Here is a 21,774-nt window from a genome sequence, read left to right on the forward strand (position 1 = left end):
GTTTCAGTGCTGTATCTCTAAACTAAACTAAACATTACCCGCAACTCCACCAACCTTTGTGTCGTCCGCAAACTTACTAATCAGACCAGCTACATTTGCCTCCAAATCATTTATATATACTACAAACAGCAAAGGTCCCAGCACTGATCCCTGCGGAACACCACTAGTCACATCCCTCCATTCAGAAAAACACCCATCCACTGTTACCCTCTGTCTTCTATGACTGAGCCAGTTCTGTATCCATCTTGCCAGCTCACCTCTGATCCCGTGTGACTTCACCTTTTGCACCAGTCTGCCATGCGGGACCTTGTCAAAGGCTTTACTAAAGTCCATATAGATAACATCCACTGCCCTTCCTTCATCAATCACCTTTGTCACTTCCTCAAAAAACTCAATCAAATTAGTAAGACACGATCTCCCCTTCACAAAACCATGCTGTCTCTCGCTAATAAGTTTGTTTGTTTCCAAATGGGAGTAAATCCAAAATGGGAAAGTGGAGTTGAGGCCACAATCAGATCAATCATGCTCTGATTACATGGCAGAGCAGGCCGGAAGGGGACGAATGGCCTCCTGCTCCTAATTCCTATGTTCGTACGTAACAGTCTCTCTGAACAAATGCTTTGTCTTTTACTACATCTATTACTACTCCCTTTGCCTTTTGGTCCACGACATCTTTGTCATTTAATCTCTCCCAACCTCATAGACCTTCCCTTTTGTTCTTCTCCCCCTCCCTCCCTTCGACTTGTTCAAAACCGATTCCATTTCTATCCATTGCCAGTTCTAATGAAAGGTCATTGACCTGAAACGTTAACTCTGCTTCTCTCTCCACAGATGCTGCCAGACCTGCTGAGTATTTCCAGCACTTTCTGTTTTTATTTCAGATTTCCAGCATCTGCAGTATTTTACTTTAATTCCCTTTCCTTTTGTTGGAACTTTGTTACTTATTTTGGCTTCTTTTAGTTTGAATGGACCACGTGTTTGGGGAGAACAAGAGAGGAAAGAATGTTCCATAGAAACTAGAACAGTCTGTTCTGAATTTCTATCCTGTACTGACAGTGATGACTTTTGTAAACTCCTTTTACAGGGTATTAGAAGGCGAGGATTTGCAGATGGCAAACTCAAACCAAACATCTGTCTCAATTCATCAGGACCTGAATATTATCGGACTTTGAATGTGGAAGGAGAAATGTTTGTCTGTTCTGTCTGTGGGAAAAGATTTCAAACATCAGTCTGATTGGAAAAGCACCGAGACACACACACACCCGAGTGAGAGTGTTCCAGTGCACTGACTGTGGAAAGAGCTTTAACCAGTTACACAGCCTGAAAAAACATCTCCATTCACAGCGGGGAGAAACCATACACGTGTTCTGTGTGTGGACGCGGATTCAACTGATCATCCAACCTGGAGAGACGCAAGGACACCCTCACCATGGAGAAACCATGGAAATGTGGAGACTGTGGGAAGGGATTCAATTGCCCATCAAAGCTGGAAACTCATCGGCGCACTCACACTAGGGAAAGGCCGTTCACCTGCTCCATGTGTGGGAAGGGATTCACTACTTCATCCCACCTGCTGACACACCAGCGAGTTCACACAGGGGAGAGGCCGTTCACCTGTACTGAGTGTGGGAAGGGATTTGCTGATTTCTCCAACCTGCTAACACACCAGCGAGTTCACACTGGGGAGAGGCCGTTCACCTGCTCCGAGTGTGGGAAAGAATTTTCTCAGTCATCCAACCTTCTGACACATCAGCGAGTTCACACTGGAGAGAGGCCGTTCACCTGCTCCGAGTGTGGGAAAGAATTTTCTCGGTCATCCGACCTTCTGACACACCAGCGAGTTCACACTGGGGAGAGGCCGTTCGCCTGCTCCGATTGTGGGAAAGAGTTTTCGCAGTCATCCAACCTCCTGGCACACCAGCGAGTTCACACTGGGGAGAAGCCGTTCACCTGCTCCAAGTGTGGGAAAGTATTTGCTCATGCAGCCAACCTGCTGGCACACCAACGAGTTCACACTGGGGAGAGGCCATTCACCTGCTCAGAGTGTGGGAAGAGATTCAGTTGCTCATCACACCTTCTGAGACACAAGAACATTCACAGTGATAAGAGACCTTTTAAATGTTCTGAATGTGAAAAGACCTTTAAAAGCAGATGTGAAATGGTGCTACACCAACGTACTCACACTGGGGAGAGGCCATTCACCTGCAGTGAGTGTGGGAAGGGATTTATCCATTCATCCAACCTGCTGAGACACCAGAGAGTTCATACTGGGGAGAGGCCATTCATCTGTACTGAGTGTGGGAACGGATTCATTGAGTCATCCGACCTGTTGGTACACCAGCGAGTTCACACTGGAGAGAGGCCTTTCACCTGCTCCGAGTGTGGGAAGGGATTTTCTCGTTCATCCAACCTGTTGACACACCAGCGAGTTCACTAGTGACTGCAGGGGTTGGATTCTGCTGTTATTGCTGCTGTTAATCACATCCTGGACTGAACCCTGTTCATTTTGATGATTAAAGAAAGATCTGCATGTATACAGCACCTTCCACTGCCTCAGGATTTGTCAAACGCTTTACAGCCAATGATGTACGATTCAAGGGTCACTGTCGTAAAGTAGGAAATATGGCAGCCAGTGGCACACAGCAAGCTTTTTGGATTGAGACTTAAAGCCACAATTTTCTGACAGAGAGGTGACAATGGTAGCAACTGAGTCACAGTCACGGTTCATTTCTTGTTGATGTGAACTGGTGTTAGGATCACTGGACCTTGGAACATGATTATATCTTATAGATTGTGATTTTTTTTAAAGTTCAAGATGAAATCCAGGAGGTCAGCTGACCTCACCTCCACTTTGTAAAAGGTTACCAGGACAACAGAGGGAACAGATGAAAGAGTGTTTTCTGAAGAACAGAGACTACAGCACTAACACCTGATGAACAATGGGTTTCACCCTCCCAGACTTTTGGATTGTAAAACAAGGAGTCAGCCATTGAGAACATGTAAATGAACCGGCAGGTGGTAACACCTGGGGGCAGTGGAAAGGCCGAGTAGCTTTGTGAAACTAGACTTCTGGTCTTTGTATTTTGGAGAAGAACAATCAACTATTGAATTCTAGGACCAGATAAATTTAACCGACTTTCTGGAGTAAAACCGGCTGTAAGGAATGAACCATCTCGTTATGGCTTCAAGCAGGATGTAAAAAGATAATCCATTGGGGTGAGGCCTCAAGGGAATCTGTCAGAGAAGGTACCCAGCAGGGGCAGCTGGAGAGAGAGAGAGTGAACACCTGCTCTCTGAAAATATACAGTGAAAGGCTCTGGAAACCTGAACCTGTTTTTTTTTTTAAGAGTCTAAGTTTGCACAGGAGTAAAGGGCCCACAGGAACACCGGAAATCACATTATCCACTGATGTGCAGGTCAGAAGTGCTTGGAGAAGGGGGCGAAGGAAAATATTGTTTTTTTTTTGGAAAGTCTGGGTGTTCCAGCACATTGAACTGGGAGAAATGTGGGACTTTTAACTGCAAATAATTTTATCATCAAAAAGGACTGTGTAATGTATCAGTGTGGTGTGAGATATTCAAGTGTTGAATAAATAAAGAAAATACCTTTGATTGTAATTTGGGGTGTCAGCTATTTACAAAGTGCTATCTAGTTAATTGCGGATTTCTTTTAGTTTAATTGTTATAATAAAAGACTTAAATGTGAAATCTTGTGTCGTTTGTTACATTGGTCTGGGGTTCATTGCTCATATTTTTCACAATAATCTCTCTGAGGTCGTAACAACTGGAAAGTGGGATTAATCTGGATACCTCTTTCTCAGCTGGTACAGACACAATGGGCTGAATGGCCTCCTTCTGTGCAGTAAATTTTCGATGTTTCTATCTTGACAGTTGGGGTTTGTTTCTGCTGATGTGAATAATCCCTGTAATTTGGCTGGAGTTCAATATTCTGGAAAAATGTCAAATAAATCAGCTTTTGTTTAATCACGTTGTAGATTTTTGTCTTTCCCACCTGAGTGTTTTCGCATCACCTGGCTGGAGCTCGGAAAGGACAATCTGGGGGGAGGATCGTACGGCAGGAACAGAACTTCAGCCTGAACACAGTCCTTCAGGATCACACTGAGAGGGACAAACGGCACTTTGGTCTTTCTCGTCTCTCTTCACTGACAGCAAAGTCCCCGTGTGGGTTAATCCTGAGGCCTCTAAAGAAATGTGTCCCAGCCGCTCTCTTCCATGGTTCAAAGCTCCTGGGCACAGAACAGAAGGCTCCTTTACAACTGTGTTTAGAGTCAGGAAGAACAACGGTGAATGCTGGAAACGTGCTGTCAAATCAGAGATTGGTGTAAAACTGTGATCTGTTCCTGACTGAAAGTGAAATGGCAGGTTTAAGTTTCCAGTCTGAAAATGACTGGTAATTATTTTACAAAGGTTTAACATGTTTGTGTGATAGTCCCGAGTCGACCATTTTAAGGCAGGTATTAACTCATTTAAAATAGTTCCGTTGAAAATAAATTGGTTAAATTCCACATGACAGCTGCTGGTACAATTATACTACAGTCACTTAATCTCCAGATAAAGAAGGATCTGCAGCGTGTTACCAGGAATTCCCTATTGATGTGTTTGTGTTAGAAAGCAGTATACATGACCCAGAACATCCACGGGGGTGTGATCTCAACAGTTACTCAAATCGTTCTTGCTGTGAAACTCCACCACTGATCCTGCTGAAGGTTGCAGACTCCTGGAATTTTTTTCATCAGATGGGAGCATCACTGGAAAGGGCAGCATTTGTTGCTTGCCCCTAATTACCCTGGTAAAGGTGATGGTGAGTTGCCTTCTTGAACTGCTGCAGTCCCTGTGGTGTGCTGTCAAATCAGAGATGCTGTTAGGAAGGTAGTTACAGGATTTTGACCCAGTGACAGTGAAGGAACGGTGATATAGTTTCACGTCAGAATGGTGTGTGACTTGGAGGGGAGCTTGCAGCTGTCATTGTGTACCAGTGGAGGGAGTGAATGTTGAAGGTGGTGGATGGGGTATTGATCAAGCAGGCTGCTTTGTCTTGGATGGTGTTGAGCTTCTTAGGTGCTGTTGGAGCTGTGCCCATCCAGGCAAGTGGAGAGTATTCCATCATACTCCTGACTTGTGCCTTGTCGATGGTGGACAGGCTTTGGGAGGTCAGGAGGTAAGTTAGTCGCCACAGAATTCCCAGCCTCTGACCTGCTCTTGTAGCCACGGTATTTATATGGCTGGTCCAGTTAATTTTCTGGTCAATGTAACCCCCAGGATATTGGGAGATTCAGTGATGGTTGTGCTGCAGAATGTCAAGGGGAGATGGTTAGATTCCCTCTTGTTGGAGATGGTCATTGCCTGGCACTTGAGTGGCAAGAATGTTACTTGGGAGTGGGGCTCCAGGAGCGGAATTTAAGAAAACTGTGTTTCAGTATTCTGACAAATACATGGTGAGGAACCAGAGGAATCCTCATGAAGGAACTGTCTGGGGTTTTACCTGTCAGCATAGATCTAGGAATGAATGATGCCTCACTCCCCGAACTGTCTTAAATTGAACCCAGTTTGGAACAAGATGGATTCAGTTTCCAGGAGAATAGGGACAAATGTCACCCACAATTGAGGGAGACAAAAGCAGCCATTCGAGAAGCTGAGAGATCTTTGGAAAAGAAGATGGTGCACAGTTCATCGAACCCGATCAGTATATCCTTCCATTCCTTTTTCCCTCATGTACTTGTCTAGCTTCCCCTTAAATGTATCTCTGCTATTCACCTCAACTACTCCCTGTGGTAGCGTGTTTCACATTCTTAACTCTCCTGAATTCCTTATGGGATTTATTGGTGACTGTCTGATATTTATCACCACTAGTTTTGGAATCCCCCACAAGTGGAAACATTTTCTCTACGTCTATCCTGTAGAATCTTTGAATAACCTGAAAGACCTCTATCAGATCACACATCAACCATCTCCTTTATCTGGAGGAAATAGCTTCAGCCTTTCCTGATAAGTATATCCTCTCAGTTCTAGGACCAACCTTGCAAATCTTCTTTGCACCTTTTTCCAGAGCCTCCATATCCTTTTTTTATAATATGGAAACCAGAACTGTTCACATTTCTCCAAATGTAATGTAACCAAGGTTTAAACAGGTTTAAAATAACTTCACTTCCATCCCTCTGGAAATGAACCCCAGTGTTTCATTTGCTTCTTTTATGGCCTTATTAACCTGTGTTGCTACTTTTATTGGTCTGTGTATCTGTACCCGTCCTCTCTCCCTTTGCTCCTCTGCCCCATTTAGAATCTTATTTTCCAAGTTGTCTGTGGTATCATTCTTCCTACCAAAATACATCACAGCACGTTTATCTATATTGACATTTATTTGCCAATTACAATCCCATTCTGCAAGTTTATTAATATCTCTGTGCATTTGGTCACAGTTTTCCTCAGGAGTAATTCTCTCTCCCAATTTGGTGTCATCCACAAATTTTGAAATTGTACTTCCAATTCCTGAGTCTAAATCGTTTATGTAAATGGTAAATAACAGTGGTCCCAACACCGATCCCAGTGGAACACCACTTCCCACCTTCCACCAGTCTGAGTAGCTACTCTTAACCCCTACTCTCTGTTTTCTGTTTTGTAACCAGCTTGCTATTCATAACAGTTTGTACAGTCTGCAAGGAGACCAAGATCAGGCTGTGTGGAGTGAAGGGCCAGGCAGCAGAATGGATGGAAAGATGGTTACAAAACAGAAATCAGAGGGTTGGATTTACAGGGGGTTCATAGCCGTGTCTGGTGAGTGTGACTGTCCACACCCATTGTGTGAGCTGTGGGAGCTCATCAAACTCTCCCAGTTAAAGACTGACCAACAGATCAGCTGGAATCAAATGGTTCCAGTCATGGAAGGAGTGTTAAACAGCCTGTGAATCCTTCCACTAATTCACACTGTTCTCCAAGGGAAGAGTTCAAAGAGAAACAATCACTGCACTGTGTTATTTCCTGAAATAATCCCTGCTGTCTGTCCTGAATGAATCCAGTTCACTCACAAATGTTGAAATGTTTGCTCCACATCCACAGGGTTTCATCTGTTTAAAGCCGCAACAGAAAAGGGCCAATCAGCTTTCAAAATGATGCAGAGTTTCAACCAATGAGGGGATCCAGACTCAGCCCCGCCCCTCACTCGCTCTGATTGGTTGGAGGACCATCTGTCCGCACGGTCTTCCAGCCCCTTCCCACTCTTCCTATTGGTCCGGAGCTGCCGTCAATCAGGCGGGCATTGTGAGCTGCCAGGTAAGAGGTGTGGAGGGGGTGGGTTAATAAACCCCGGTGGGAGCGGCTCCCGGGATCATCCCGGCCGGAAAGTGCAGTGTAAGCGGCAAACTCCGGGAACTGGGAACTGTCAGGGAGCGTCTGTAAATGGAGGAGAAATGGAGCCTAGTCAGGGAGCGTCTGTAAGTGGAGGAGAAATGGAGCCTAGTCAGGGAGCATCTGTAAATAGAGGAGAAACGGGGACTGGTACGGGAGTGTCTGTAATTGCGGAGGAGTGGGAAACAGTAAGAAGGATGGTACTAGATCTCCAGAGGATACTGACAGACTGGTGCAATGGGCAGATACATGACAGATGAAATCAAATGCAGAGAAGTGTTTGGGAGGAAGATTGAGGAGATGCAATATCAACTAAATAGTACAATTTTAAACAGTGTGTAGGATCAGAGAGACCTGGGGGTGCCTGAAGACTAATCTTTGAAGGTGGCAGGACAAATTAATAAAGCTGTTTAAAAAGCAGATGAGATCCTTGACTTTATAAATAAAAGTCTAGAGTACAGAGGCAAGGAGATTCTGCTAAACCTTTATAAATCACTAGTTAGATCTCAGCTGGAGTATTGTGTCCAGTTCTGACTTTAGAAAAGAGATTTACTAGATTGATACCAGGGATGAGGGGTTACAGTTCTGTGGAGAAGCTGGGATTGATCTGAGAGCAGAGAAGGTTAAGGGAAGATTTAACAGATGTGTTCAAAATGACGAGGGATTTTCATTGAGTAGAGAGGGAGACACTGTTTTCACTGGCAGGAGGGTCAGTAACCAGAGGACAGAGATAATTGGCCAATAAAGCCAGTGGGAGGAGGTGACAAGGTTCTGCATCTGCAGACTGGTCAGTAAAATGAAAGCCCATGGGATTCAGGGGAATGTGGCAGATTGGATCCAGAATTGGCTCAGGGCCAGGAAACAAAGGGTAGTAATTGACACAAAAACAAGAAATGCTGGATTCACTCAGCAGGTCTGGCAGCATCTGTGGAAAGAGAAGCAGAGTTAACGTTTCGGGTCAGTGACCCTTCTTCGGAACCGAAGAGTTCCGAAGAAGGGTCACTGACCCGAAACGTTAACTCTGCTTCTCTTTCCACAGATGCTGCCAGACCTGCTGAGTGAATCCAGCATTTCTTGTTTTTGTTTCAGATTTCCAGCATCCGCAGTATTTTGCTTTTATTATTATGGTAGTAATTGACAGATGTTTTTGCAAATGGAAAGTTGTTTCCAGTGGCATTCCGTAGGGCTCAGTGCTGGATTCCTTGATGTTTGTGGTAGATATTAATGATTTGGACTTAAATGTGGGAGGCATGATTGGGAAATTTGCCGATGACACAAAAATTGGCCGTGTAGTTGGAGAGGATAGTTGTCGACTCCAAAATGATATCAATGGTTTGGTTGAGTGGGTGGAAAAGTGGCAAAGAAGTGTGTGGTAATTCATTTGGGGAGGGCAAATAAAGCGAGGGAATACACAATAAACGGGAGGATATTGAGAGGGCTAGAAGAAGTGAAAGACCTTCGAGTGTATGTCCACAGGTCCCTGAAGGACAGGTAGATCGAGTGATGAAGAAGGTATATGGAATGCTTTCCTTTATTGGCTGAGGTAGAGAATACAAGAGCAGGGATATAATGCTGGAACTGTATAAAATGCTGGTTAGGCCACAGCTGGAGTATTGCGTAAAATTCTGGTCACCACATTACAGAAAGGACGTAATTGCTCTGGAGAGAGTACAGAGGAGATTTACAAGAATGTTGCCAGGGATTGAAAGTTGCAGCTATGGGGAAAGATTATATAGGGTAGGGTTGTTTTTCCGTGAACAGAGGAGGCTGAGATCGACAGGAAGCACCCGATTCCCCTCGCGGAAAGGTCAATTACCAGGGGGCATAGGTTGAAGATGATTGGTTGAAGGATTAGAGGGGACCATGAGGAAAAACTATTTCACCCTGAGGGTGGTGGGGGTGTCTGGAATTCACTGCCAGGAACGGTGGTGGAGGCAGAAACCCTTAATTCTTTTTAAAGGTACCTGCACGTGCACGTGTAGTGCTGTAACCTGCAAGGCTATGGACCAGGTGCTGGAAGGTGGGATTAGGTAGCGGCTAGTTTGTTTGGCTGGCATGGCCACAACGGGCTGAATGGCCTGTGCAGTAATTTTGCTATGGTTCTAATGTATTACTTTGTACTTTTCTGCATTAAATTTCATCTGCCATGAATTTGCCCATTGTACCAGTGTGTCAATATCCTCCAGAGATCTAGTACCACCCTTCTGACTGTCTACCACTCCTCTGTCATTTACACCCATTCCCTGACCAGTCCCCAGTCCTTCATTTACAGATACTCCCTGCCCACTCTCCATTTCTCTTCCATTTACAAATACTATGGCTACAAGAGCAGGTCAGAGGCTTGGAATTCTGTGGCGAGTAACCTATCTCCTGACCTCCCAAAGCCTGTCCACCATCCACAAGTCACAAGTCAGGAGGGTAATGGAATACTGTCCACTTGCCTGGATGGGTGCAGCTTGGACAACACTGAAGAAGCCCGACATCATCCAGGACAAAGCAGGATGCCTGATCGGCACCCCATCCAACACCTTCAACATTCACTCCCTCCACCACCGCCACACAATGGCATCAGTGAGTACCATATACAAGATGCACTGCATCAACTCACTAAACCTCCTCCCACAGCACCTTCTGCAACTGCGACCTCTACCACCTAGAAGGACAAGGGCAGCAGACACATGGGAACACCATGACCTGCAGGTTCCCCTCCAAGCCACACGCTATCCTGACTTAGAACTATATCGCCGTTCCTTCACTGTCACTGGGTCAAAATCCTGGAACTCCCTTCCTCACAGCACTGTGGGTGTATCCACACTATATGGACTGCAGCGGTTTAAGAAGGCAGCTCACCACCACCTTCTCAAGAGCAATTAGGGATGGGCAACAAATGCTGGACTTAGAAGCGATACTCCCATCCCATGAAAAAAACTGAGTCTGCAACCTTCAGCAGGGTCAGTGGTGGAGTTTCACAGCAGGAGTGATCTCAGAATAACTGTCAGGATCCACCCCCATGGATGTTCTGGATCGCGTATCCTGCTGTCTAACACAAACACATCAATAGGGAATTCCTGGAAACACACTTCAGATCCTTCTTTATCTGGAGATTAAATGACTGTTGTATAATTGCACCAACAACTACGATACAGAATTCAACCAATTTATTTTCAATGGAACTATTTTAAATGAGTTAACGCCTGCCTTAAAATGGTCGACTTAGGCCTATCACACAAACATGTTAAATCTTTGTAGACCAATTACCAAGTCATTTTCAGACTGGAAACTTAAACCTGCCGTTTCACTTTCAGTCAGGAACAGATCACAGTTTTACACCAATCTCTGATTTGACAGCACGTTTCCAGCATTCACCGTTGTTCTTCCTGACTCTAAACACAGTTGTAAAGGAGCCTTCTGTTCCGTGCCCAGGAGCTCTAACATGGAAGAGAGCGGCTGGGACACATTTCTTACAGGCCTCAGGATTAACCCACATGGGGACTTTTCTGTCAGTGAAGAGAGACGAGAAAGACCAAAGTGCCGTTTGTCCCTCTCAGTGTGATCCTGAAGGACTGTGTTCAGGCTGAAGTTCTGTTCCTGCCGTACGATCCTTCCCCCAGATTGTCCTTTCTGAGCTCCAGCCAGGTGATGCTAAACACTCAGGTGGGAAAGAGAAAAATCTACAACAGTGTGTTTAAAACAAAGCTGATTTATTTAACATTTTTCCAGAATATTGAACTCCAGCCAAATTACAGGGATTATTCACATCAGCAGAAGCAAACCCCAACAAACTGTCAAAATAGAAACATCAAAAATTTACTGCATAGGAGGCCATTCAGCCCACTGTCTGTGCCAGCTGTGAGAGGTATCCAGATTAACCCCACTTTCCAGCTGTTACAACCTCAGAGATCGTTAACTTGAAAAATATGAGATATGAACCCCAGAACAATGTAACAAACTACACAAGATTTCACTTTTAAGTCTTTTATTACAACAATTAAACTAAAAGAAATCCGCAATTAAGTAAATAGCACTTTGTAAATAGCTAATAATCCAAATTACAATCAAAGGTATTTTCTTTGCTTCTTCAACATTTGAAAATCTCGCACCACATTGATACATTACACAGTCCTTTTTGATGATGAAATCCATTGCTGTTAAAAGTTCCAAATTCCTCCCAGTTCAATGTGCTGGATCTCCCAGACCTTTCAACACAAAAAACTTTATTTTCCTTCGCTCACTTCTCAAAGCACTTCTGACCTGGACATCTGTGAATAATGTGACTTCCGGTGATCCTGTGGGCCCTTAACACCTCCGCAAACTTCAACTCTCAAAAAAAATGTTCAAGTTTCCACAGCCTTTCGCTGTATATCTACCCCTGTTGGGTGCCTTCTCTTACAGCTTTCCTTGAGGCCTCACCCCTGATGGGTTCTCTTCTTACAGCCTGCTTGATTCCTTACGTGATGGCTCATTCCTTACAGCCTGTTTTTCTCCAGAAAGTTGGTTAAATTTATCTGGTCCTAGAATTCAATAGTTGATTGTTCTTCTCCAAAATACAAAGACCAGAAGTCTAGTTTCACAAAGCGACTCGGCCTTTCCATTGCCCCCAGGTGTTACCACCTGCCGGTTCATTTACATGTTCTCAATGGCTGACTCCTTGTTTTACAATCCAAAAGTCTGGGAGGGTGAAACCCATTGTTCATCAGGTGTTAGTGCTGTAGTTTCTGTTCTTCAGAAAACAGTCTTTGATCTGTTCCCTCTGTTGTCCTGGTAACCTTTTACAGAGTGGAGGTGAGGTCAGCTGACCTCCTGGATTCCATTGTGTACTTTAAAAAAAAATCACAATCTATAAGATATAATCATGTTACAAGGTCCAGTGATCCTAACACCAGTTCACATCAACACAAATGAACCCTGACTGTGACTCAGTTGTTACCATTGTTACCTCTCAGTCAAAAGGTTGTGGGTTTAAGTCCCACTCCAAAGAGTTTGCTGTGTGTGATTGGCTGCTGTGTTTCCTACATTATAACAGTGACTACACTTCAACTGTACTTCATTTTCTGTAATGAGTCTTGAGGCAGTGGAAGGTGCTGTATACATGCAGATCTTTCTTTAATCATCAAAATGAACAGGGTTCAGCCCTGGATGTGATTAACAGCAGCAATAACAACAGAACCCAACTCCTGCAGTCACTTGTGAACTCGCTGGTGTGTCAGCAGGTTGGATGAACGAGAAAATCCCTTCCCACAATCGGAGCAGGTGAAAGGCCTCTCTCCAGTGTGAACTCGCTGGTGTACCAACAGGTTGGATGACTCAATGAAACTGTTCCCACACTCAGTACAGGTGAACGGCCTCTCCCCAGTGTGAACTTTCTGGTGTCTCAGTAGGTTAGTTGAATGGATAAATCCCTTCCCACACTCACTGCAGGTGAATGGCCTCTCCCCAGTGTGAGAGCGTTGGTGTCTCACCATTTCATACCTGTTTTTAAAGCTCTTCTCACATTCAGAACATTTAAAAGGTCTCTCATCACTGTGAATGTTCTTGTGTCTCAGTAGGTATGATGAGCAACTGAATCTCTTCCCACACTCTGAGCAGGTGAATGGCCTCTCCCCAGTGTGAACTCGTTGGTGTGCCAGCAGGTTGGCTGCATGAGCAAATACTTTCCCACACTTGGAGCAGGTGAACGGCTTCTCCCCAGTGTGAACCCGCTGGTGTGTCACGAGGTTGGATGACTGAGAAAATACTTTCCCACAATCGGAGCAGGTGAACGGCCTCTCCCCAGTGTGAACTCGCTGGTGTATTAGGAGACTGGATGACTGAGTGAATTCCTTCCCACACTTGGAGCAGGTGAACGGCTTCTCCCCGGTGTGAACTCGCTGGTGTGTCATCAGGTTGGAATAATCAGCAAATCCCTTCCCACACTCAGTACAGGTGAACGGCCTCTCCCCTGTGTGAACTCGCTGGTGTGTCGGCAGGTGGGATGAAGTACTGAATCCTTTCCCACACACGGAGCAGGTAAATGGCTTTTCCCCAGTGTGAGTACGCCGATGAGTTTCCAGCTTTGATGGGCAATTAAATCCCTTCCCACAGTTTCCACATTTCCATGGTTTCTCCATGGTGCAGGTGTCCTTGTGTCTCTCCAGGTTGGATGATCAGTTGAGGCCTTGTCCACACACAGAACACGTGTATGGTTTCTCCCCGCTGTGAATGGAGATGTTTTTTCAGGCTGTGTAACTGGTTAAAGCTCTTTCCACAGTCAGTCACTGGAACACTCTCACTCGGGTTTGTGTGTGTCTCGGTGCTTTTCCAGTCACACTGATGTTTGAAATCTTTTCCCACAGACAAAACAGACAAACATTTCTCCTTCCACATTCAAAGGACGATGATATTCAGGTCCTGATGAATTGAGACAGATGTTTGGTTTGAGTTTGCCATCTGCAAATCCTCGCCTTCTAATACTCTGTAAAAGGAGTTTACAAAAGTCATCACTGTCAGTACAGGGTAGAAGTTCAGAACAGACAATTCTAGTTTCTATGGAACATTCTTTCCTCTCCTGTTTGCCCAAAACGTGGTCCAGTCAAACGAAAAGACAAAATAAGCAACAAAGTTCCAACAAAAGCAAAGGGAATAAAAGCAAAATACTGCAGATACTGGAAATCTGAAATTAAAAACAGAAAGTGCTGGAAATACTCAGCAGGTCTGGCAGCATCTGTGGAGAGAGAAGCAGAGTTAACGTTTCAGGTCAGTGACCCTTCTTCAGAACTGGCAAAGGATCGGAATGCAATAGGTTTTGAGCAAGTGAACGTGGAGTTGGTGGAAGAAGAACAAAAGGAAAGGTCTGTGATCTGGCAGAGGGCACGAGAGATTAAATGACAAAGATGTCATGGAACAAAAGGCAAACTGAGTGCCAATAGTTGCAGTAAAAAGACAAAACATTTGTCCAGAGAGAATGTTAATGGAGAATGAACAGCTTTGTTCAAAAGCAAAAACATGAAAAACAAGTTTAACACCGACACATTGTATAAAAAAAAAATCAAAATGAGGTTCATAGTCTGAAATTGTTGATTTCAATGTTGAGTCCAGAAGGCTGTAAAGTGCCGAAAGCAAAGGGAACCTTCCCAACTAAACCAGAATGTTGTTACCAGTGTCAGTAAGCCATTCTGTATCCTGAGGGGCCCTGGTTGTGGAAGGTATCAAGCTTGCTCCCTCTCCAGGGCCACCTGGGCATGGACAAGACCACAGAAGAGAGACCGGCAGCCAGAGTGACACCCCCACCCCCAACATGGTCCCTGCACATCCTGGACCTACAAATTGCTGTCTTAACCTAGGCTAATGCTCTGGGGACACGGGTTCAAATCCTACCAAAGCAGATAGTGAAATTTGAATTGAATTAATAAATCTAGAATTAAAAGCTGGTCTAATGGTGACAATGAAACTATTGTTTCCAAACCCATCTTATTCAATAGTGTACTTAAGGGAAATCTGCCATCCTTACTTGGTCTGGCCTACATGTGACTCCAGACCCACAGAAATGTGGCTGAAATAGCCTAGCAAGCCACTCAGTTGTATCAAGCCACTATAAAGTCTAAGAAAAGGAATGAAACCAGATGGACCACCCAGCATCGACCGTGGCATTGGAAATGACAATGGCAAACCCAGCAAAGTCCTCCTTACCACCATCTGGGTGCTTGTGCCAAAATTAGGAAAACTGTCCCACAGACTAGATAAACAACAGCCTGATATAGTCATAATCATGGAATCATATCTGACAGACAATGTCCCAGACACCACCATCACCAGCCCTGGGTCTGTCCTGCCGCTGACCAGAGGTGGCGGCACAGTTGGGAGGGAGTTGACCTGGGAGTCCTCAAAGTTGACTTCAGAGCCCATGAAGTCTCATGGCATCAGGTCAAAGATGGCCAAGGAAAGCTCCTCATGATCACCACCTACTGCACCCCCACCCCCCTGGCTGATGAATAAGTGCTTCTCGGCTGGCGCTGCCACAATGAGCCAAGTGGCCTCTTTCTATGCCATAAAATTTCTATGATTCTCCATGTTGAACATCAATTGGAAGAAGCACTGTGGGTAGTAAGGGCACAGAATGTACTCTGGGTGAGGGGGCTTCAATGCCCATCACCAAGAATGGCTCAGTAACACCACTACTAACTGAGCTGGCCAAATCCTAAAGGATATAGCTGCTAGACTGGGTATGTGGCAGGTGGTGAGGGAACCAAGAGGGAAAACATACTTGATCTTGTCCTCACCAATCTACTTGTTGCAGATGCATCTGTCAATGACAGTATTGTTTAGTTTAGTTTAGAGATACAGCACTGAAACAGGCCCTTCGGCCCACCGAGTCTGTGCCGACCATCAACCACCCATTTATACTAATCCTACACGAATCCCATATTCCTACCACATCCCCACCTGTCCCTATATTTCCCTACCTACACTAGGGGCAATTGCTAATGGCCAATTTACCTATCAACCTGCAAGTCTTTGGCATGTGGGAGGAAACCGGAGCACCCGGAGGAAACCCACGCAAACACAGGGAGAACTTGCAAATTCCACACAGGCAGTACCCAGAATTGAACCCGGGTCACTGGAGCTGTGAGGCTGCGGTGCTAACCAGTGACCACTGCACAGTCCCGGATATCCCATCTTCATATTGAGGACACCCACCATCGTGTCATGTGACACTAAGATCATGCTAAATGGGATAGATTTCGAACAGATCTAGCAAGAGGAAAGCCACAGACTCCAAAATGATATCAATGGTTTGGTTGAGTGGGAGGAAAAATGGCAAACGGAATTCAATCCGGAGAAGTGTGAGAGAATGCATTTGGGAAGGGAAAGCAAAGCAAGGGAATACAATCAGGAGGATATTGAGAGGAGTTGAGGAAGTGAGAGACCTTGGAGTGCATGTCCACAGGTCCCAGACGGTGGCAGGACAGGTAGATCGAGTGGTGAAGAAGGCATATGGAATGCTTTCCTTTATTGGCTGAGGTATAGAATACAAAAGCAGGGATGTCATGCTAGAACTGTATAAAATGCTGGATAGGCTGTAGCTGGAGTATTTGTAGTCTGGTCACCACATTACAGGAGGACATAATTGCAAAGGAGAGAGCACAGTGGAGATTTACAAGAATGTTGCCCGGGCACGAAAGTTGCAGCTATGAGGAAAGATTGGATAGACTAGAGTTGTTTTTCTTAGAATAGAGGAGGCTGAGGGGTGACTTAATTGAAGTGTATAAAATTATGAGGGGCCTAGATAGAATAGACAGGAAGGACCTGTTTCCCCTAGCAGAGCGGTCAATTACCAAGGGGCACAGATTTAAGGTGATTGGTCGAAGGATTGGAGGGGACATGAGGAAAAACAATTTCACCCAGAGGGTGGTAGAGGTCTGGAACTCATTCTGTGAAAGGGTAATAGAGGCAGAAACCCTTAACTCATTTAAAAGGAGTCTGGATATGCACCTTAAGTGCTGTAACCTGCAGGGCTACAGACCAAATGCTGGAAGGTGGGATTAAGCTGGGTGGCTCATTTTCTCGCTGGCGCAGACACGATGAGCCAAGTGGTCTCTTTCTGTGCCATAAACTTTCTATGATACTATGACTCATGGTCCAGTATATCCCTCACTCTATCATTATGATCAAGCTGGGGGACCAACCCTGGTTCAATGAAGAGTGTAGGATAGTATGCCAGGAGCAGTACCAAGCATACCTAAAAATGAGCTGCCAACCTGGTGAAGCTACAACACAGGACTACTTGCATACCAAACAGGAATCAGCATGTGTTAGACAGGGCTAAGCAATTCCACAACCATCAGATCAGATCTAAGTCCTTCAGCCCTGTCACATCCAGATGTGAATGGTGGTGGACAATTAAACAACTGACAGGAGGAGAAAGCTTCGCAAATATCCCCCATCCTGAACGATGGAGGAGTCCAGCACATCAGTGCAAAAGTCAATGCTGGAGCATTTGCATCCATCTGCAGCCAGAAGTGCCGAGTGCATGATCCATCTTGATCTCCTCCTGAGGTCCCCAGCATCACAGATGCCAGTCTTCAGCCAATTCGATTCACTCCACACGATATCAACATATGGCTGAATTCACTGGATACGGCAAAGGCTATAGGCCCCGACAACATTCCGGCAATAGTACTGAAGACTTGTGCTCCACAGCTAGCCGCACCCCTAGCCAAGCTGTTCCAGTTGTTACAGGAGTGCTTCTTTTTTTTGTAAAATATGTTTAAGAACTTATAGATGAATTATGCACCTTGATTCATCTGGAATCTTGAAAAGATGCTGAACTTTGTGTTTTTTTAAAACATCAGAAGAAGTCATCAGACGGTTCCTGGATTTGGCTTGTGGAAGTCTGTGGATATTCACACAGCAGGTGTTGTTTTTGACTTGGGAAATGTTTACAAAGAAGTGACAGGTCAAGATTTATAGAGGTCAGGAGGCTTGACTTCTTGAATGCTTTTAAGTTTCCATTTGAGTTGTTACAAAAGCCAGTTGTTTTTGCCAGCTAAAGATGACCACCCAGCTCTCTCTCTCTCTCTCTCTTGAAAAGAAACCCTGCATCCAGTGTGTCAGTTTCCTATTTCCAACTGTATTTGAAGAAACCCTGCGTATCGAATGTGGGGGAACTGAAACCCTTGCTGCCGCATTTCTGCTGTAAGACCTCTCTGAAGCCTTTGTAGCTGCATTTTTTGGAAAGTCTACCCAAACTGATCTTCAACATCACCTGGAGAGAACCGTTCTCGGAAGATTCCAGTGACAGCCATCTATACGCATTTGGGATCCCAAACCAAAACCAAGGTCAAGTACTCAGCCCAAGTGTTTTTGTTCTTTTCTTTGTAACAGTGCTGTAAACAAAAATCCTTTTTATTATTTCTGGTTTACTGGTGTTATGTACGCATGTGTGTACATGTGTGTGTGTGTGTGAGGGGCTAAGATAAAAATAGGAACTTTAATTTCAATCTGTGTGTGTATTCATTCATTATTCGTTCAGATTTGTTTAATAATAATCTGATAATTTTGTTGTTTATTGAAGAAACCTGGTTGGTGTGTTTTATTCAGGCAAAACAGAGTATATGATTGACCGTATTGGTAAGTGGGAAAATTTAAATTGATGTTGTGGCCTGTGGAGAAGTGAGACTGAATTAACAGTGAACTCCTCCCGCCTCAGTCGTAACATATAATTGGGGGCTTTGTGCGGGATAAACCTACGCCAATGACGTTCAGTTGTAAGTGGGGTAATAATAATTGAAAAAGGAAGAATAAAAAGAACCAGGTTTCTTGTGTAATAAAGTCTACACCACCAGACTGTCTTTAACAGTTGCTGCAACTTTTCTGGAGACAAAGAATGTATCCCTGAGTGGTCTGCAGTGCTTAACCAAGGTTAAAATAGCATTGGCAGCAAAATTGGGGTTAGAGTTAAAACCAGGAGCAAAGAAAGCAGACATAATTGAAGTAATAACACAACGTTTACAATTGGAAGACAAAGAAAGCAAACCAGAGGGTAGTGCAGCTGAATTAGCTAAAATTCAGTTACAGATGAAGCAGCTTGAGCAGGAACAGGAAATGGCAATCTTAGGCTTGACAAAGAAAAATTTAAAAAAAAATAAGAAAACTTGAGCAGGAGGAAGAATTGAATTCAAAGAGAAAAGGAAGAAAGGGAAGTTGAACCTGGAACTAAGTCAAAAGGGTGGCCTTGACTTCAAGGAAAATTCCGGTGAGGAAAGATCTGACTCCAGTCCAGGATCCAGTGGAGAGCTGTTTAAATTTGTACAAGCCCTCCCCAAGTTGGAGGAAAGGGACGTAGAGGCATTTTTCATTTCTTTTGAAAAGATAGTCAAACAGATGTAGTGGTCAAAGGAAAGCTAGACACTGCTTATGCAAAGCAGGTTGATAAGCAAAGCTCGTGAAGTTTATACCATGCTTTCTGAGGAAGCTTCTCCAGATTATGAGATGGCAAAAAAGGCTATTCTTGCTGTGTACGAGTTAGTCCCCGAAGCTTACCGACAGAAGTTTCAGAACCTCTGGAGATTGTCTGGGCAGACTTGTATAGAATTTGAGAGGGTAAAGCAAGTTAATTTTGATCTTTGGGTACGGGCACTAAAGATGGAAGCCATGTACGAGAACTTTATGGAACCTGATTCTCCAGGAAGAATTTAAACATGCACTCCCTCCATTCGTAAGAACCCATGTAGGGAACCAGAAGGTTTTAACAGCCAGACAGTCAGTGGAAATTGATGATTATGAGCTTGTGTATATGCCTAAACCCTTTGTCTGTCACCCCCACAAACCCGAGAAGTATAGGTGTGGGTGTGAAAGGAAGGGGACAAGAAGGGGCAGCTGGGAATGCCCCAGGATCACCTCCTCAGGCCAGAAAGGAAGATGCTGCAAGTGGCAGATCCACAAGTCTAAATGTTATCATTGTCACAAGGTGGGACATCTTCGTGCAGAATGCTGGAGGTTGCGGTGTAAACCCATGGGACTTATTGGGGTACACAAAGCCAATGCAGAGGAGGCCCTGACTGAGAGTACAGATCAGGATGTAGCTCTAACTGTAGCTGTAAGGCCAAATACAAAAACCAATGTGAGTGCAGGGGTTGTGCATGACACCTGAGACTTATAGGGAATTTTCGTTGAAAGGAAAAGTAACTCCTTTTCCGTCAAGTGAGGCAGGCAAACCTAGTTACACTTAGGGATAGAGGAGCCACCCAGACTCTCTTGCTGAGGAAAGGCATAACATTTCCACCAGATAGCGCGCTGAATGCTGAAGTTTTAGTGAATGGTATTGGTGGGGAATATATACCCGTACCTTTGTATCGGGTGCACCTAGAGTGTGACCTAATGTCTGAAATGGTAACTGTAGGAGTTGTTCATAATTTGCCAGTAGATGGAGTTGACCTACTCCTGGGGAATTATTTGGCCGGAGTGAAAGTAGTAGCTTCTCCAGTAGTCACGGAAAAACCAAGTGAAGTTAAAGAGTTACAGGAAAGAGTTCCAGGATTTTTTCTTTCATGTGTAATAACCCAAGCAATGGCTAAACAAGTTTCATTGTCGGAGGTAAAATTGGAATCACAGACAGACAGCTAAATATCTGAAACTTTCTTTGGGAATTTGGATAATCCAAAGGAAATGTTTAATAAGTCTTCTCTGATCATGGCTCAGCAAGCTGATCCAGATTTAAATATAGTGCCACAATCAGCTCAAACAGAAGCTGAAGCAAAAGGAGTTCCAGAAGGCTATTATATTTAAAAATGGGATTCTGATGAGGAAGTGGAGACCGCCCCCCACTCACAGACCTGCAGACGAAGAATGGACGGTAGTTCATCAGATAATGGTACTGCCTAAGTATCGCCGGGAAATAGTAAGGTTAGCGCATGAAATTCCTATAGCAGGATAAATGGGGATCCGGAAGACCAAATCACGTACAAGTCAGCATTTTTACTGGCCAAGTCTTTCCAAGGACGTGATGTAGTTTTGTAAAACGTGCCAAACGTGCCAGGTTGTGGGAAAACCGCAATCTGCCATAAATCCGGCACCTCTAATTCCCATACCAGTTTTCGGGAACCATTTAGTAGGGTGTTGGTAGACTGTGTAGGACCTTTACTGAAAACAAAAGTGGGACACCAAAAGATACTCACTATCATGGATAGGGATACTTGATTCCCAGAGGCCATTCCCTTGAGAACAATTTCTGCTAAGGTAGTGGTACAGAAGTTACCCCCGTTCTTCACTTGATGTGGATTATTGATTGAGATTCAGTCGGATCAAGGTTCCAATTTTATGTATAAAATTTTTCAGGAAGTTATGGATAATTTGGGTAGAACACAGTTAAAATCTTCAATATACCACCCACAAAAACAGGGAGCTTTAGAAAGGTAGCATCAGACCCTCAAAACAAAGATCAGGGCATACTGTCATGAATATCCCCACGATTGGGACAAAGGGCTAGGATTTCTTTGGTTTGCTACTCAGGGTTCACCTAATGAGTCTACAAGTTTTAGTCCTTTTGAATTAGTTCACAGACATGAGATAAGAGGTGCTCTAAAACTAATTAAAGAAAGGGCGGCGCAGTGGTTACCACCGCAGCTTCACAGCTCCAGCGACCCGAGTTCAATTCTGGGTACTGTCTGTGTGGAGTTTGCAAGTTCTCCCTGTGTCTGCGTGGGTTTCCTCCAGGTGCTCCGGTTTCCTCCCACCACCAAAAGACTTGCAGGTGGATAGGTAAATTGGCCATTATAAATTGCCCCTAGTATAGGTAGGTGGTAGGGGAATATAGGGACAGGTGGGGATGTGGTAGGAATATGGGAGTAGTGTAGGATTAGTATAAATGGGTGGTTGATGGTCGGCACAGACTCGGTGGGCCGAAGGGCCTGTTTCAGTGCTGTATCTCTAAAAAAAA

The 21,774-nt window shown here is 44.6% G+C and overlaps 1 protein-coding gene across 2 annotated transcripts in view; it reads right to left on the minus strand.

The window, feature by feature from the left end:
• Nucleotides 1-11,082: 11,082 nt before the first annotated feature.
• LOC137349278 (zinc finger protein ZFP2-like) overlaps nucleotides 11,083-21,774 on the minus strand; it is a 29,731-nt gene continuing 19,039 nt past the window's right edge. The window contains exons 1-2 of one of the 2 annotated variants that reach the window (XM_068014809.1): nucleotides 18,103-18,121; nucleotides 11,083-13,812 (exon numbers count right to left, since the gene is read on the minus strand). In XM_068014809.1, the coding sequence (XP_067870910.1) occupies nucleotides 12,542-13,468 (927 nt within the window). In that variant the 5' untranslated portion in view covers nucleotides 13,469-13,812; nucleotides 18,103-18,121 and the 3' untranslated portion in view covers nucleotides 11,083-12,541. Of the gene's footprint in view, nucleotides 13,813-18,102; nucleotides 18,122-21,774 lie in introns of those variants that run through there. The other variant, XM_068014808.1, reaches the window with a different exon arrangement.

The sequence above is a fragment of the Heterodontus francisci genome, chromosome 34 (genome assembly GCF_036365525.1).
Source record: "Heterodontus francisci isolate sHetFra1 chromosome 34, sHetFra1.hap1, whole genome shotgun sequence".
Classification (NCBI taxonomy): Eukaryota; Metazoa; Chordata; class Chondrichthyes; order Heterodontiformes; family Heterodontidae; genus Heterodontus; species Heterodontus francisci.